Raw genomic sequence first — 18,365 nt, forward strand, 5'->3', positions numbered from 1 at the left:
GTAACCTTAAATTATTAACTAATTAACTAAATTTTTAAATAATTAATAAACTTTTTGTATTTAAAAAAAATGTTTTAACATTGATAAAACCAATGCCATGAATCAAGGGACAAACATTCTTTTTAAATTATTTAAATTATTAATAATAATTTTGTGTTGCTTTTTTGTACACTTGTTTGGCCTTGCACTAATGCTTGTATTAAAAATAAGTACAAAATAAATACATAAATAACTTTACATGTCATAGAAGTGGTGTACCAGATGAAGGGGTGAAAGATTAATTTCAGGCAATTGACAATTTCAAATATATTTTCTAAAAAAAATGGCAAAACAGAGTCAAGCCATTTCATCTCATTAAAGGTTTAAAAAATTCGCTATTTGAATTGACTAAATTGAATTGGCTTTTTCATGACTAAAAAAATCAAGGGACATGTTTGTCAACATATTTTGATACTGACCCAAATGTTGTCAGAAATAACTTATTTTCCGAGACACAAAGCTTTCTTTACACAAGGGGGCACTAGACGGCTCACAAAACTGAATCCTCCATTGACCTGCATTCAAATCTCAGAACTTTTACATCTCATCTAATTTTTTCACTCTGAAGAGTAATTTTTAATTAAAACTGATAGTTGCAAGGATTCATACTTGTTAAATCGGCCACAGCAGTATCTATAAAATATATTTTTTAAATCCTCCAGTAACAATTGATTGCCAAAAATAACAGGTGCCACGTGACAGCGCCATGTATGCGCTGCCTGCTTCAGCAGTGGTCTAGTGGTCTGTCATCGTGTTTTTCTGAAAAGAAATAAATACATTTCATTTATTAGATGATTTAAGCAACATATTTTATGATTTTCTATAATTCAAAAACTTTTAAGCACTTCTTGGTTAAAATGGCTATTTTCAAGGGTTTTCCAGGACATCAATTTGAAAAAGCCAAATTCAGGTACTTCAAGTACCTTGTACGAACCCTGAATAATACAGAACAATAACATGAGGGTACTTCACTTGTATTTTTCCAAAGATCCGGGTGAAAATCTAAACATCCAAATCTCCTTTAATCTCTTGAAGTGTCACAACCCCCCACATCACCTTTTTCTATGCTTGCATGGGGGATGAGGAACACCAAAAGTAGATAATAGCCCACCTCGAGTGTTCGATTTTATCAGAGAACTTTTACCTCAACTTAACTTTAAGTAAAATATAAAATGTACCCAACTGACATGTGACATGCCATTATTGCATACATTATATATGCATTTATTCACATAAATATTCATATTTGATATAGATGTCTTAAATTCAATTAAAACATTCAGAACAAATACTAAGACATATTTTCAGAATTTAAAGGTTTTTATTTTTTTAAGCTATATTTTATGTTAATGTTTATCAAAGAAAGAGTCTGTCTTTGCTGCTGACATGACATGGGAAAAAGTGGTTTGGGAAAAGCTGAATTGGACCATATTAGCACCATAAACCGATGCTCTACTGATCACGCAATGTCTAAGATAATAATTAAATTTAACCAAGACGCTGTGATCCTGAGCCAGGGATCACCACGAGAACAGCAGCTCACTCCCTTCAGACAGTTTATTTCAATGTTTAAAATACTTTGTGGACATTTAATAAAATATCGTATGTGTCTTCGATGACATGAAGTGGGGATAAAACACGGATCTGTCCTGACGTCCTCTACAGATACAGTAACCATAGTATCATCATGGTATTTTGTAGTAAAATAACTGTAACCAACAATTACTCAACAATTTGCTTTATAAGGTGACATCTAAATTTACTGGTTTAGTTCAAGTCAAAAATATTATTTATTATGACTGCATTAACATACATAGAGTAAGGTCACACCAATGAATGTATTTTTAAGGGTCAGATCAGGCAGAAATAGCTTCTTAAGGGACAGTTCACACAAACAAAAATTATATATCCTCATATTGTTCCAAACCCATATGACTTTTTATTCTTCCATGGAACACAAAAGGAAATTATTGGAAGAATATTATCCTTAGTCACCAATCACTTTCATTGTAAGGCAATGAAAGTAAACAGAAATGAACTGAGACTAACGTACTGCCTAAAATCTCCTTATGATGGGAGAATAAAAGTCATACTGGATTGGAACAACATGACGGTGAGTAAATGATGACAGAATTTTCATCTTGGGTGGACTATCCCTTTAAGGTACAGCACATTTTCATTTTTTGTAGTGTATTTAATCTTAGTCATTTAGACCTAAGATGTTTAGCACATTCAGTTCATAACAGGCATGGAAAAACAGGCAAAGAGCAAGAGTATCCACTGAGTGCAAACAAGACTGTTTGAGTGTATAAGCTCATGTATCATGCAGTATATCTTTTTACTTGCCTGCGATCCATTATCAATTCTCTAATGTCACATATTATTAATGTGCACCTGCATCCATGTATCAGTGAATAAGTCACAAATTACATTTTGACTTAATTGCTTGTGCAATTAGTGAAAAGGCACATTTAAGACCTTATTCGCATGACGGCACGCATTTGAATAAACATTTGAATGTGAGCCTAAATGTCTCCACACAGCAACAAGTTCAGATGAAAGCATAACTATCGAAATTGTGTCCCGTGTAATGACATTAATTAGAGCAAGTGCAATAATATCTGCATTCCCTTGTCTGTTCTAATTACTTGGTGATGCCGAGGGCCAGATGAAAATAGAGCTGAACTCTATGGGGTCTCATTCATAATCATTCTATACACACACAGGGGCGTAGGAACGATGCAAAAAGTGCAGGGATACATTACGAATCTCATCAGCCTCTCTAAATAAACATTATAAATATAATAAAACATTTTAAACACCTGGTTACCATGGATACACAGTTACATGAGAAATTATTTGAAAGCTTAAAAACAAAATTTTTCAGAAAACACCAGTCATAATAGCATTTTTGTTAGAATTAGGCCTAAAACATTGTTGCAACAGCTACAATTATAAAATGCAGATTTTTATTCAAGATACTTTTCTTCTCTTCTTAGATTGTCAGCGGCTTAGCACACAAACTGTGCTTGCAGTCATGAATGTTAATTACGTTTTGACATTAACTCTAATTGGCTGAAAAGTGGATGTTGGTAAGTGAGTGCTAGTCATAGCGGGATGAACGTTTATCACTTGCACTTTTTCAAACGACTTTTAAGGCCGCCAAGTCATCGTGTTACATGTCCGGCATATTGATCTCTGCACTAGAGCCAAGCAAAATAAGCCACTTTAAAAGAGAAGTTGACATTTCTGCAGCACTAGCATTACCAAACAAAACTGCATAAAATAATGGCTGTTTTCATGGAGGTTTTCAAAACACTCCCCTGTCTGTCATTGGTCAGACAAAATAGGGAGCCCCGTCCCAAACTCATGCCATTGCTTGAGCCAATGTTGCTGAATTGGGCTCGTCGGAATGCTCAAACAGAGAAATCTTTTGATAGCGCCACAGAGCCATGGTGTTTATACTTTTTGGCTATATCAACCTATGAATGTCTTGATAACAGTTGTCTCTGCATATTAAGCTGGGATGGGTGAATGAAAATATGTCACACATCTCCTCTGAAATATAATGATCACCTCTCAAAAAGTGTGCAGAATGACTAGTAATTTGTAAAAGTGGCATAGACATGTTCTTTTGTACACACATAACCTACACTGTGAAGTTATCAAGACAGATTGCTCTACAAATATTTGAAAATGGAAAAGAAAAGGCTATGACTACAAATTATTTGCTGGGTTAATTATATTGGGAATGGTTCCTGTTTCGATCACAAGGCTCTAGTATAGTGTCTAGAGTTTTTTCATTTTCTTTCTGAATTTCTCTGAAAATGTCTGTGGTCTTGCCTTAACTACACATTGATTAAATGGACTTCCAGCTAGCAACCTAGATATGGTGATTACACTCACATAGAGAGAAATGTAGAGCAGGCAGAGATCGAGTAAGCCTCTCTGCATACAAGCTTCTTATGTTAAATCCAGACACTGCATTTCATGAGCAATATCTCTCAATGGGGATAAAAATGTTAACGTCACTAGTGAAAAACTATGGGTCTCCGCTCCAAATCTAGAGATTTGTTCACCGCTTCCTCTTTCCTCTACTGAAAAAACGACAAATCTATTGATCTGCCTCCAGTCCTTCTCTACAGATAATTCTTACTTGAGTCCAGTTTCATGTTCCCTGAATTACAAACTAAACCTGTATAACCCTCTTTACAATACTTTCACATTACATGAACATGTGAACATTCATCTGTTAGTTGGACTGGGTGCAATATAGCTAAAAAAAAAAAAAAAAAACCTCTCTCTCTATTTTTCCCCCTTTTGATAATTTTCAATTCATGCAGTCTCTTGATATGTATTTAATCTGAAAAGGGCCTGATCTCATGAAAATTACGTGACTGTGGCATCATTTTTGCAAAATGCTATGACATGAGTCCTTACGTATCGTGGAAGTTTTGAAATGAAAAGTCCACTGTGTTGCACTAAAAGAGTCACGTTTTCTCCCCAACATTTAAGGTTTTAATCAACAAAACCTACCCTACCTTAAACCTAAACCTAAAGACAGAGTAATAAAAAGCAAATATGAGATGAAAAGCACAATTTCCGAAGCAATCACATCATTTTGTGGTGCTTTTTTTACACTTTCAGCTAACGTGCCAACTCGCATGCACTGCGGGACTCTTCATCTGCAACGCTCTCAGTTGATCACTCTTTCACAATTTTATAATGCTCGGTCAAGCTTAAAACTGAAGTTGGTTATGTAGTGCAAACGTTAAAATGTATCGTGTCATATGCTACACTGTAAACAATTTCCATAATGTTAACGGAAAAAGACTGTAAAAATACTACATTAAAAATGTATTAATTAACTTAATTGGTAAATGTGTATTTACCTTAAAATATATGGTACAAAATTGTAATATATTTAAAAAAACAATACATGTAGTTTTATGGGAAAATTTTGTAAAAATTAACATTTTTAGATGTAAAAAGTCTGATTTTCCCATATAATTAACAATAAAAATGTATATCATGTTTAACAAGAGAGTACATGTACTTTTTACGGTAAATTATTGTTAAAATTACAGTTAAAAATAAATAATTGGGCATTCCCAGAATTCCCTGCGTGACCCATTACATTTAATTATATTTTATGGGAATAGTTGTTTCTTCCTATTTTTAATATCAGTTTTTGGGTGTTCTGTGTTTTATTTGATGTAGTTTAGTTAATGTTTATTGCATAATTCTAATTTCACATGTTACCTTGATGGTGTTACGTGTTTGTACGAGTGACACCGAGCACCGTCTCTACATGTTTATTGGTCATTGCTCCTGAAAGGGCCACTATTGATGAACTTCATGTCATCATGTGCCCTTCTGTAATTACTACAGTAATTAACAATACATTATAAAGTGAAAAGCAGATTTTTACAGTTTCAGAAGGTTAATATATTAAGTTTATCATATAATAATATAAATGACGGTACTGCACCATAAAATATACAGGCATCAAAATTATATCCCCTAAAGAAACGTGGTTGCAGTATTTTTTACAGCGAATTTCTGGCAACCACAGCTGCCAGTTTTTTACCTTTAAATTTAACAGGGTTTGTTTTACAGTGTACAGTAAAAGTGTTTAGATGTCATAAGGTAACACTGTGTGAGGAACAAGGCCTAAAGTGTTTATAAACTGATAGTCTGCAGTTTTACTGGTGATTTGTGTGAAAGGGAGTAAAAGTCGTTGTTGCAGTGCCTGTAGTGTTAATTTCACCAGGAAACTGCCGCAATATGTACAAAAAGCCATGTAAAAATTATTTTGCAACAATTTTGGTATAGTAAAGTGGTTCTATGAGACCAGGTTGTCTGAAATGACTTATAACTATTTATTTTTTTAACCTGAGGAACCATCATTTAATCCAAAAAGCTGTTGTAAGCCAGGTAGATTTGTTTTGTTTAATGCAAGAAGTAAAATATAGTAAAAATCTACAACAAATAATCAAGGTATTTTTTTCTGACAATTTGTACAAAAGAGTAAATACAAGACAAAAATAAATTTTATAATTTCCAATTATATGCACCAATATAACAATAAATACACATATTTACCAGCATATATTGTCAATAAACATTTTAACACATGAAAACTGCCACACGGAGACTTCCTAGATAATTGTATTAATCTTTTAATCAGAGTTTTTAATCTATTCACTGAAACAGTTTTAAATAAGTCACGGAAATGAATGAAAAGTTAGCAAAATCCAACAGATTTTTTGCTCTAAATCAGATTTAAATAAGAGAAAATATTAAAACATCTGTCTTAACACTCTCATAATGGGAGGATTGTGAAACTAGTCTATTAAAAAGTGCACTGAAATCATTGCAATATTCACAACGTAACTTAATATCATCAAGAATATTTAAATAATATTCACTGTCGCCCAGCACTGCCTGAAAACACTGAAAACAATGTTTCTGCATTGTTGCCATATTTCAATTATGTTGCATTATTTTGGCTACCGGGAAGTCTTTCAATAATTACAGTAAAAGCCTTTATAGCTATTAAAAACATAAAGAGCGACTGATTCAGAAAATCCTGTTTAATAACAAGACACTTTGCTGCTTCAATAAATTCAGCAAAATTCTGCCATAACAGGAATCAACCTCAGCGGACAAAGTTTAAATAACATATGGCCCAGCGGTTACGATGCACAAACAATCCCAACATCCAAACAAACCTCTGCCATGCTGTCAAACATGTCAAACCGAGAGAGCCAGTCAAAATTTCTATCTTATTCTAAACTATATTGACAAGTCCAGTCCTAAACAACTGCCACAGTCTCTCTCTCTCTCTCTCTCTCACACATACACACGCACACACACACACACACACACACACACAAAACCCCAGCAGTCTATCCTGCTGTATAAAAGCAGTCCACTCTCCAACAATAGATTTCTCCTGCTCTATTGAGCCCATCAGTGCCTGTAACTGGCATGATAAACAAGGAAATCTTATCTTGAAGGAGCAGATAGTGGAAAAACTCCTCACTACATCACACAACACATCAAAATACACCCACGATAAGAATGAACAGGAAGCCATCGACAGGGGGAAAGTGGTCCAGGATTTACGAAATGGATAGAGTTGAGAAGGAGAGCCGTGACAAATGAGAAAAAAAGCAACGCTGTGCCTGGGAGCCGAGGGTTGGGAAGCCATGGCTGAAGGAGGAAGATAAAAAAAAGCAACTCAAAACTTTTCTGAGTTTTTTTTTTTTTTTTTTTTTTTACTTTTCTGCTTCCCTCCTGACTCTCTGGCTCCATCTCTATACCCTATTAATTTTCTGTGCCTCTAAATAAAAGCCCCTCTTGTCTTTTCTACGTGTGGGCTTTGAATGATTTGTTTCAAGAATCCACAGGGCGATATATTATGATCAACCACAGGTATGGCAAGAAATAAATCACCCTGAAATGAAATCCATGATGCTAACAATGAGGAGGACGATGCCAGTTATAACACAGTAACATTTACATGTGTGTCTGAAGCTGTGCTATCTCCTATTCAAGGAGAGGATGAAACAAAAATCTTGCTTGTTAAAACTTACCATCTGTTTTAAACTACTGTATTTTCACTCAAAAAATATTTAAGCCAATAATTTTTTAGATTTAAGCATTTTAATTTAATAACAAAATTCCATCAAATTTAACTGTGTAATGTTTAACAAAATTCAATTAATAGAAATTCAAATATAAATATTTAAAAAAATAAATAACTTAAAAAAGCTGGATAAAGAATAATCATCCCCACTCTTGACTAACTACAGGTGCCCTAGGGATTAAACTTGCCTGATAATTATTTTATTTTTTTACACAGTTTGGACTACATTTGTGCTTTGAAGTACTGATTACAAGATTAAGTATACTGATAAGTGCAATCTCCATAGGGCAACACTAGAGGCTAGAGATGCACAGATGTATCGACCAAAACAATCGGTATTAGCCAATTAAAACAACTGTCTGCATGGAAATTGGCCGACTGTTGAAAAACAACAAATGCTTTCCAGGGAACTCAAAAAGGGATAAAATGTATATCTTTGGATTAAAGCATCTGACAAATGTATAATGTAAAAAAATGATGGACCATCACAGATATTTAAGACTCGGTTCTGAAGGGGTTCATAGAGTTGCATTGCTTAGTTTTTAAATCTTGGCATTTAATATCTAGGTATTTAGAGTCAAAGAAACTACTGTCAAACTCTCTCCTACCCTCTCACTCCCTCTTTTTCTTTTTCCAATCGTTTCAAGACTCACATCTTGACGAAGGGGTCCGAGTAGCCATTAGAATCCATGGCGGCCAGGTGGGCGCAGCGAATAATTCCCACAACCAGAGAGCTCTTCTCTGTGACGTACATAAGAGAGACCAGGATACGGCCACGCTAGAGAAAGTGAGAGAGAGAGTGTGATTCTGCAGTCGCCTTGTTTTCACTGATCAATATTCCATTAAGAATACATTACAGAATACATGTCAGAATATGTAAGAACTCTATGTTCTGCAGTAGTTTCAGTGTAAATAGAGAGTTCTCAAGTATGGAATGGAAAGTGTCGGATCTATACCTCCTCCTCTGCAACAACAGCCCCAGAATCCACTGCCTGACTGTTACCCTCCCGGGTCTGTAAGACCATAGAAAGGTTATTAATAATACACCAAATACCCAAACTCTAAATTATGCATAGTACAAATTCCAACGGACGTAATCTCAGCCTCTCTGGCTTACACACATACACGCACCTGTGCAATTCTCTCAAGGCCCATGTTGTATCTCTTGTTTTCTCCCTCCTTCAGTTTCTTGAGAGCCACCCTGACTTCACCTATGAACTCATTCCGTCCTAAACGATCCATATCACACACACACAGCCTGCAAGAGAGAGAAGGTGAGAGAGAGAGAGAGAGAGAGATATATGACACTCAAAACTCTACAACTCTAAGTCTTCTCTCATCTCTCAAGACAGCACATGTTTAATGTGTCACGCACACAGCCAGAGAGAAGGAAAACTGCAAGAGAGGCTGAGACTCAAACCGTAGGTGGTACTGACACTCAGAAAGAAAGAGATTGAGAGAACATTTCCACTTAGAGAAGAGAGATTTCAACAACAGAACTGGAAAAAAAAAGTAGTTTAAAGTAAAGTTTTGAAGAATATTCTGTTCAAATCATGAAAGGGAATGGGGACTGGGGCTGTCAAGCTTAAAAATGACAAAATCTCCAGGAAAGTATTATAAAAAGTGCTCTAGATGACTCAAGCACTATACTCCAAGTTTTCTGAATCAATGTGATAGCTTTATGTGATGAACAGACCAAAATTTTGTCAGTGTTTACTGAAAATCCTCCAATCGGCTGTAGCTCTCAAATAAAATATGGCCTCATTGATGTCAATGACGTTTGGTCACAAGACAAGGGCCAAAGGTTTTTCAAGTCAAATGGCATTTACATGACGTTTTTATAGTCCATCTGTACTTTGTAGTCCATTTCAAAGGTTTGGCGGAGGGAAACATTTTCAGTGAATTATGACTTAAATATCAGTCTATTTCCAATTCAATGCTACTGTATGACTTTTGAACTCTCGGAATATGGCACTCAAGTCATATGGATGAGTTTTATGATGCTTTTATGGTGCTTTTGAGTCATTTGTGAAGCATGAAATGTCCTGTCCTCATTCACTTACATTATATGGAAAATAGAGGCCAGGATATGAGAAAATGACATTACATCTGAGTAAATGAGTAAATAATAATAGCATTTTTATTTTTAGGTTAACTATTTCTTTAAGGAAGGGACATTGTCACATTTTCATAATTTCCCATCTTCAGTGAAGAAGAGAGATGAGAAAAGAAGACTTTAATTGAACAATGCAAGAAAAGACTCATGGGTTTTACGTCAACAACAGATGAAAAGCAAAAAAAAAAAACACTGAGAAAAGAATAGATGAGGCAGACGAACCAAGAAGGAAGAGGAAACAAGTAGCAGAATGTGGGAGAGTAAGAAATAGAGTGTCAATGTGGGTGTCAAAGAGCAAGGAGCAGATTGCACATAAGCAGATGACGCTGACATCATGATCCTGTTGACTTCTCACTTGCATCTAGAGCTGAATTAGTCATTTCTTACAGCCAGGTGTACACACACACACACACACACACACACACACACACACACACACACACACTTGTGGACGTGGATAACTCTGGACTTCCTGTAACCTGCTCTGGTGACCGTTCTTCCCTTTATTAACTCATATGGATGAGATTTTCCTTGTTACTGTCAGTCATTGGGATTATTTGGAGAGTTTGCTTGCGTATGACTGTCACCTGTATGTGGGTAGTTGACATTAAATTCTTCTGGAAAGTTGAAACATCCTGTACGTGAATGCAGATGCTTCTAGCTAAACAAGATCAATTGTGCACTGTTGCATTCCAAAATGTGTCAGACCTAAATTCATAACGCAACACAAGTACCCAATGCATTCTGAATGTTGCCACAAGGGGAGCTATAGCAGACATGAACTGTCCCCCTCAGAGGTGAGTTTTCTCATTCAAGCCAGCTAACGTCATGATGGAGCAACATTTTGAAGAGAATAGTTAATCGTGAAAAATCGCATATTTTTAAAATGCTGAAATTTGACTATAAATACTTGTCAAAATGCATTATGTTCCTTCTTAGACAAGAAAACAATATGTAACAATATCTTTGAAACAAAGTACAAAGCACCAATTCAAGTAACTTTAAACAAAGTCTAAGTAGAAGGTTGACTAAATGAAAGATCTAGTCACCATAGGTTGAGTATTTATTGCAATGGGCTTAAACTCTCATCCTCCACAACATTAATCGTGGCTATTTACATTGCTTTAACGGTCATTAAGTCGCATTCACATGATTCAAAAATGCTGTTTTGACCTGAGCACTGGCATTTTGCATGTAAATGACGGGGCTAAAGGTACCCCTTAAGGAAATGTAGCTTTTTTACTGATCACTAAATTTATCAAGATCGAACATTTTTATTTTATTTTATAAAAAATGTGTGGAGCAACATAATTTGTGTGAAAAGAATAACGGAAAGTTGTTTTGATTAAAATTAATTTCTTAAAAAAAGGTGGTGAGGGAGCCTTTTACCCCACACTTGGGGTAAAGTAATTTTAACACTAGTGTAGACACCAGAGCAATAGTTACAGGCAACAATTTGTCAATTTAGGCAACTAATTTTGAGACAGCTAGATGCTTTGAGTAACAAATTAACATAATACTTACTCAAAATAACTACTTCAGAAAATGGTTTACCATTTTCAGTTAATTTCAAACACATTTGACATTTTATTACATCTCAAGTATTCTATAAACAAACTAATCTGTATTATGATTAGAGTCAATGTGAGCCCACTTTGAAAAATGTTCGTAACAAATCTATTCGCCCTACTTTAAAAAAAAAAAACAATGTGTTTAATAGGGGCCTTTAGCCCCTGCCACGGGGGGTGATTTTTACCCCAAATTCCATCCTTTCACTTATGGGAAAGTTATTGAAAAAATTTTGATTTAATAACCTTAAACAAACCTGAAAATGATAAAGTAGTGTTTTGTCCCAAAAGAAATATAATTTCCAGGATATTCATTAGCTACATAAATTTGTAACATTTGAAAAAAATATAAAAAATTTGATCAAACTGCCTTAAAATCAACATTTAGACACCACACGCAAAGGTCTCATGGAACAGGAAAATTTTGCAGTGCATAATGACAAACAGGTGTTTAGCAAATTTCTGTGGTAGTTGTTAATGCTATTTAGTGTTTTGGAAGAAAATAAAATCAATGGAGCCTTTTACCCCACAGAGCTTTAGCCCCGTTGTACCCTACTTCATCCAGACAGTCCGGTAAGACGAAGCGCAACATGGCACGGATGAAATGCTGATGCTTCACTCCAGTGAGTCATTTGAAATCATCTTTTCACAGGTCCCATCTGGGTTTGTTTTTGTACAAAATGCTTTAATGCATGCAATTCATTTAAAATGTTTAACGCGTTAATTTTCTTTAACACGATTAACGCAATTTCGACAGCTTTCCTGACATTCCTGATTAAGTAAGTTAAAGTCAGTATATTTATATATATTATAATAACACATCCAGTTTAATGGCACAGACTTTTGAATAACTCTATTGAGGTTTGTTACCATCAACCAGACCGCGAGCTGGAAACGCGGTGGCCAAGTGCTCACACGTGTGTCCACGTACTTGCGTAGGTGTTTCTGGACTTAGTTGCCACTCCTGTCATTCCCTCAACAGCTGTATTAGAAACCCCTGTATTAAGTTGTGGTAACTTTTTTAATTCCAGGGTAATATAATACAAAGCATAATGTCTTAAATTTAAACAAAATAATAAAACAATTTAAATAAAAAAAAGTTTACAAGATTTTTGCTTCTAAATAAGGCGGAAAAGCATCATCACAGTATGCGAAAAAGGTCTATTCTTCATCATCAAATATGGTCTGATTGGCTGTGATTTTGTCTCTTTACACCGCATTTTCACTTTCAGTGAGATCAGAAAATCCACTTGACACTGGAAATGCTAAGTCAAGTCTGGTTAGGACAAAGCATTAGGGTATTTTTTTAAACAAGGTTTTTTTTAAATGTGACAAATTAAATTGATCAACTTTGTTCAAGAACTGAAGCTCTTCAAATTCTGCTTACTACATTGAACACATGTGAAGTGTTTTCCATGTTAATGTAGTTATGCTGATGACTCTAGTAACAGCAAAGGATGCTTTCCATGTGTATAATGGCACAATTGTACTATTGATAACGAAGCCATTCTTCACAAAATGTTCCCTGCCAATTGCCTGCTACCAGCAGTCATTGTTCTCATGTCAGAAATGACATTCACATTTAAAAGGAAAGCTGATGAAGAAAGGTCATTTGTTGACAAATGGCGATTTGGGAAATGAAGAGAAGTGAGCATGGAGCAGCTTGCTTACTTAGAATAAGAAAACATTTCTCCAAGTCTTTAAAGGGATATAGTAGTTCTCAGCAGTTAGGTATTACAGTATGTAAATCTCAGTGAATGATAGTGAACGGTGACTGAGGCTTACATTTTACCTAACATCTCCTTTTGTGTTCTACTGAAGAAAGAAAGTCATATGTGTTTGGAACAACATGAGTGAATTATTGACAGAATTTTCATTTTTGGGTGACCTGTCCCTTTAAGTTAAGGCACCATTATATTTTTGGAGCATCAGTTTGGTGGAGGTACTGTATCAATGAGAACTTAATTGCAAGACTTGTTCATATTTTAATACTTAAATATGCATGCCTCTCACTTTCACAGTACTGAGCTACTGCAGTTGGTTAGAAACTGGCCAGCTGTCATACTCCAGACATAGCTAGTGTGACAAGGTGCTGACGCTGCCCGTGGTGGTGACATACTCTGTCTACGCCCTGGGCTTCGGCAACCTGCTCTTCTGGATAATGGTCACAGAGCGTAATAGAGCAGAAATGAATCAAACTAATCCTTTGGGATTCTAAAGTGGCGCGAAACAGTGTATGCTATGAGAAATGTTATGTGTCACTTATGACAGACATTATGTCTACAATTAATATTACAGAGAGTTCAATAAACACCATGAGCCTGTCAATTTGTATGCAGGAAAAACATTACAGTAGGTTGAGTACCTCAACTGATACAGCGTGGCTTAAGGCTATGGGTTATATTTCGAGGGAACACACAAACTGATCAAACATACAATATATGTACAGAATGCACTGTAAGTCGCTTTGGGTTTAAGTGTCTGCCAAATGCATAAATGTAAAAAAAAAAAAAAAAAAATCCACAGAGGTCATCCCAATAATTTAGTATATTTTTCATACTAAATTGTTTTAGATCTTCAAACGAGATATAAAACAAAGGCAACCTGAGGAAACACAAAATACAGTTTTCAAATATATATTTTTTTATTGAACCAAAAAAGTTATCCAACACCTATATCACCCATGTGAAAAACTAACTGCCCCCTTAAACTTAATAGCTGGTTGTGCCACCTTTAGCAGCAACAACTGCAACCAAATGCTTCCAATAACTGGAGATCAGTCTTTCACAACACTGTGGTGGAGCTTTTGCCTACTCTTCTTTGCAGAACTGCTTTAGTTCAGCCACACTGGAGAGTTTTTGAGCATGAACTGCCTGTTTAAGGTTCTGCCACAGCATCTCAATCAGGTTCAAGTCAGGACTTAGACTAGGCCACTCCAAAACTTTAATTTAGCTTCTTTTGAGCCATTCAGACGTGGACTTACTCCTATGCTTTGGATAATTTTCTTGCTGCATAATCCAGTTGCACTTGAGCTTCAACTCACGGACTGATAACCGGGCGCTCTCCTTTAGGATTTTCTGATAGAGAGCCGAATTCATGTTTCCCTCAATTATTGCAAGTTGCCCTGGCCCTGAAGCAGCAAAGCATCCCTGCACCATCTCACTACCACCACCATGCTTGACCGTAGGTATGATGCTCTTTTTGTGGAATTCTGTGTTTGATTTACACAAGATGTAACAGGACCCCTGTCTTACAAACAGTTCCACTTTTGACTCAGCATTCCACAAAACGTTTTCCCAAAATATTTGAGGATCATCAAGGTGCGTGTTGGCAAAATTCAGACAAGCCTTAATGTTCTTCTGGGTCAGCAGTGGTTTTTGCCTCACCACTTCCATGGATGACATTTTTAGCCAGTGTCTTTCTTATAGTGGACCTTTCTTATAGTGACCTTTATTGATGCGAGAGAGGCCTGCAGTTCCTTGGATGTTGTCCTTGGCTTTTTTGTGACTTCCTGGATGTGTCGTCGCTGTGCTCTTGGAGGAATTTTGGAAGGTCAGCCACTTCTGGGAAGGTTCACTACTGTGCCAAGTTTTCTCCATTTGGAGATAATGGCTCTCACTGTGGTTCTTTGGAGTCCCAGAGCCTTTGAAATAGCTTTGTAACCCTTCCCAGACTAATGTATTTCAGTCACCTTTTTCCTCATCATTTCTGGAATTTCTTTCGACCTTGGCATAGTGTGCTACTGAGTGAGACCTTTTAGCCAATTTCATGCTGCTGAAAAAGTTTTATTTAGGTGTTGATTTGATTGAACAGGGCTGGCAGTAATCAGGCCTGGGTGTGTCTAGTCCAGCTGAACCCCATTATGAATGCTGTTTCATAGATTTGGCGATTTAGTAACTAAAGGACAAATACTTTTTCACACAGGCCCAGTTGGTATTGGATAACTTTTTTGTTTCAATTAATAACATAATTTAAAAACTGTATTTTGTGTTTACTCTGATTGCCTTATGTTAGATTTTGTTAGAATTTTTGAAACAATTTAGTGTGAGATATACACAAAAACAGAAGAAAATACTTTTTCTTGTACTCGCCTAGCCTCCCCTCTTACATTGATGAGTTGACCTAGTCCAAGAATGGTTTCCAGATTCTAAAGAAACAACCCACCCTCCATTGGACCACACCCAGACATTCTTTCTAAAGGGAGAAACTGCCAAATTACTTAAAACCAAATAGATATGTACAGGCGTTTTATATGAAATTCACAATTTTAACAAAGTCTGTTGGGGCAGCTGCATGGACCAATGTCTTCACAAGTTAGGTTTAACTGAACTGCCAGCAAGACAGCTTGTATACAGCATAAAGCAGTGAGCTCAGTGGAAAAAACATTTCTTTAAAGTATCACAATATTTTACCACACAATAATATAACACCAAGAAAGAGTAATTTTAGTTGACTTTTTTACATTAATATTTTTTTGGGGAAAAAGATCCACCACTCATAAGTACACAAGTATGTGATAAGTCTATAACGTCCAGTGGCATCAACGTATGCTCAATTATTTTTAATTTGACCAAACTGCAAACTCTAGAATATAAGTCTAATATAATTATTAGTCCATAGTTATTAGTTTTAGTCTAACTTGTTCCATTTATAAGGGTGTCCGTACAGATCCTACATACAGTTACACAGCAAGGACAAATACGCAGGAACCAATGTATGCTTTTCTCTCTTGTCAATCTTTAAATTACATTAATGCACCTATGTTTAAGGCTACTGAATGAGAAACAAGTAAAACGTCGCAATATATCATAGTTTCTAATCACAATACACTAAATGAAAATAACTGCAATATTATCATATATATTGTATCACCAGGTCCCTGCTGATTTCTACTCTTTGTGTCCAAGAATCTTACCTATCCCTTCACTAATTTCTTTCCTGGGCTTTTGGACCACAGGACATTCTTAAAACCTGTGGACATAAGCACCCAAACCTCTACAACATTACACATATTGTGGCAGTTTCAAGATGAAATGTCCACTCACTGCTTGAAAATACAGTATTTCTTATTTCTTTAATATATGAAATTATATGCAGGCTTGTTTTTATTTCATACTGTTTAAAACTATGGCTGTCAATAGAATAAAATAATTGTGTTTAATGCCATGATTTTAGAATGAATTGGTAATAATGTCAACATTTTTAGCACGTTTTCCCCGAAATTTTTTCGGACCCCCAGGCACCCCCTTGTGGCCCCCTGCGGTTCCTGGATCCCAGTTTGAAAGCCACTGACCTAAGCTTTAGTGACATAAAAAGCAAATGAGACATGAAAAACGCCATTGCTAAAGTAACAACGTTATTAGGTGGCGCTTCTATGATACTTTCAGCTTACATGTTGCCGTGCTCGTCAGTATTACACTCAATTTGATCTCTCTCAAACAAGCTTGCAAATGTAGTTGTTTATGTAATACACTGCCTTACAAGTCATACACTACAGTAAAAGCGTTTAGATGTAAAATACGAGGAACACGAACAGGGCGAATATTAAGGGCTTATGAACTGACCATATTACTTGTAATTGTTGATGTGGTGTTCATTTCACCAGGAAACTGCCAGGATATGTACAACAAGCCATGTAAAAATTATTTCGTAAAAATGTAGGTATAGTAACATGATTCTGTGAGATTAGGCAGCAAAGTACAGGATTACCTAATTTGCTCATGACCAAAGGTGTCTAGTGCATCATATGCAAGATTTTAAACAAAGTAAATTGTTTTTTAATCTAAAAGAGGCTTCTGTTTTATACAGTGTCACAAATCCTACCATTTTTCATAGTACTGCAAAAGCATAGTGTCTGGATTGAAGGTCTGTCTCCATCTCTGAGAATAAATCGCTCTTGAGTTAAAAACCTTTCAGCATAAAACTCAAATTTTTCACAGTGTCAACCAAAAAGTGGAACACAGAAAGGAAGTAGCTCCACTCTCTGTATCTCTCTTGCTCTGTCTCATCCTGCGACAGCTCCTGCTAGGTTTGTTTCTCCGACTGTGCATCAGAAGGGTTTCTATTACAGCTGAAGAGGAATGGAACCCCTCTCTCTCTCTCTCTCTCTCTCTGTCCTCTTGAGTTTTATGCTTAAATTGTACCATTCCTCAACACAGCAGGTTGGACCCAAGTGTGTGTGTTACCCTAAGGCTATTGTGTGATTGCACCATGGAGAGGTCCACACTTTCTATGTCTACAACACACACATGTATACTCATGCCCACACATGGCCTTCTGAGTGTGTGCTCTACATGACAATGTACTCCTGGAGAGTTTCCTTGACCTTTATGGCCAAAGCATTCAAACCCACACATACAAATAGGGCAGAGCATTCTGATCGTTATTGCAAACACATGTTCTCATTGTCTCAGAGTGATTAATAAGCCAGGCAGAGAGACTCATGGGATTTGCCGTCCACACCATTGGCATGCCAACAGAGCTACAGAGAACCATATGTTTTTAAGGTGAGTTTGGATACAAGTCAAAATGCAGGTAAAGTCACAGAGTGGGCCAGAAATAGCTGTAGCTGAAGGGATCCTACATCAATGGCCATGGTGAGCATGGAGAGCAGAGGATGATGGGAAACGGTGGTGGTACCTGAGGGTTTTTGTGGTCATGTCAGCTGCCGTGATGCCGTGATAGACTAGGGTCTCGTTCCACACAGGATTCAGCGTGTTTTTTAAAGTCTTAGTGCGCAGTTTATTTGCCTGAAAGAGAGAGAAAATAAGAGAGGTTGATTGAGAATTTAGAAAAATATAAATATCTCAATTGTTTCTCCAAGACAGCAATGACAAACATGAAGAGCAAATGGATACTTTTGCTTCAGTCTGCTGCATCTCAACATTTTTCTCTTGAGAAACAGACCAAAGTAGAACAGACAAATAGACCAATCTCCAACCTGGTCTTATAGAATCAATTTACTATTCCTACATATTTGCAAAATGAT

General features: G+C 36.2%; 1 protein-coding gene across 2 annotated transcripts in view; it reads right to left on the reverse strand.

Annotated features, from left to right (window-relative positions):
• The window catches only part of LOC127423797 (double C2-like domain-containing protein beta), a 63,161-nt gene that overhangs the window by 15,425 nt on the left and 29,371 nt on the right, over positions 1-18,365 (reverse strand). For both annotated transcript variants that reach the window (XM_051668385.1, XM_051668384.1), the window contains exons 5-8: positions 18,017-18,126; positions 8,825-8,951; positions 8,650-8,706; positions 8,347-8,471 (exon numbers count right to left, since the gene is read on the reverse strand). In XM_051668385.1, the coding sequence (XP_051524345.1) occupies positions 8,347-8,471; positions 8,650-8,706; positions 8,825-8,951; positions 18,017-18,126 (419 nt within the window). The remainder of the gene's footprint in view (positions 1-8,346; positions 8,472-8,649; positions 8,707-8,824; positions 8,952-18,016; positions 18,127-18,365) is intronic.

The sequence above is a fragment of the Myxocyprinus asiaticus genome, chromosome 33, assembly GCF_019703515.2.
Source record: "Myxocyprinus asiaticus isolate MX2 ecotype Aquarium Trade chromosome 33, UBuf_Myxa_2, whole genome shotgun sequence".
In the NCBI taxonomy this organism is placed as follows: domain Eukaryota; kingdom Metazoa; phylum Chordata; class Actinopteri; order Cypriniformes; family Catostomidae; genus Myxocyprinus; species Myxocyprinus asiaticus.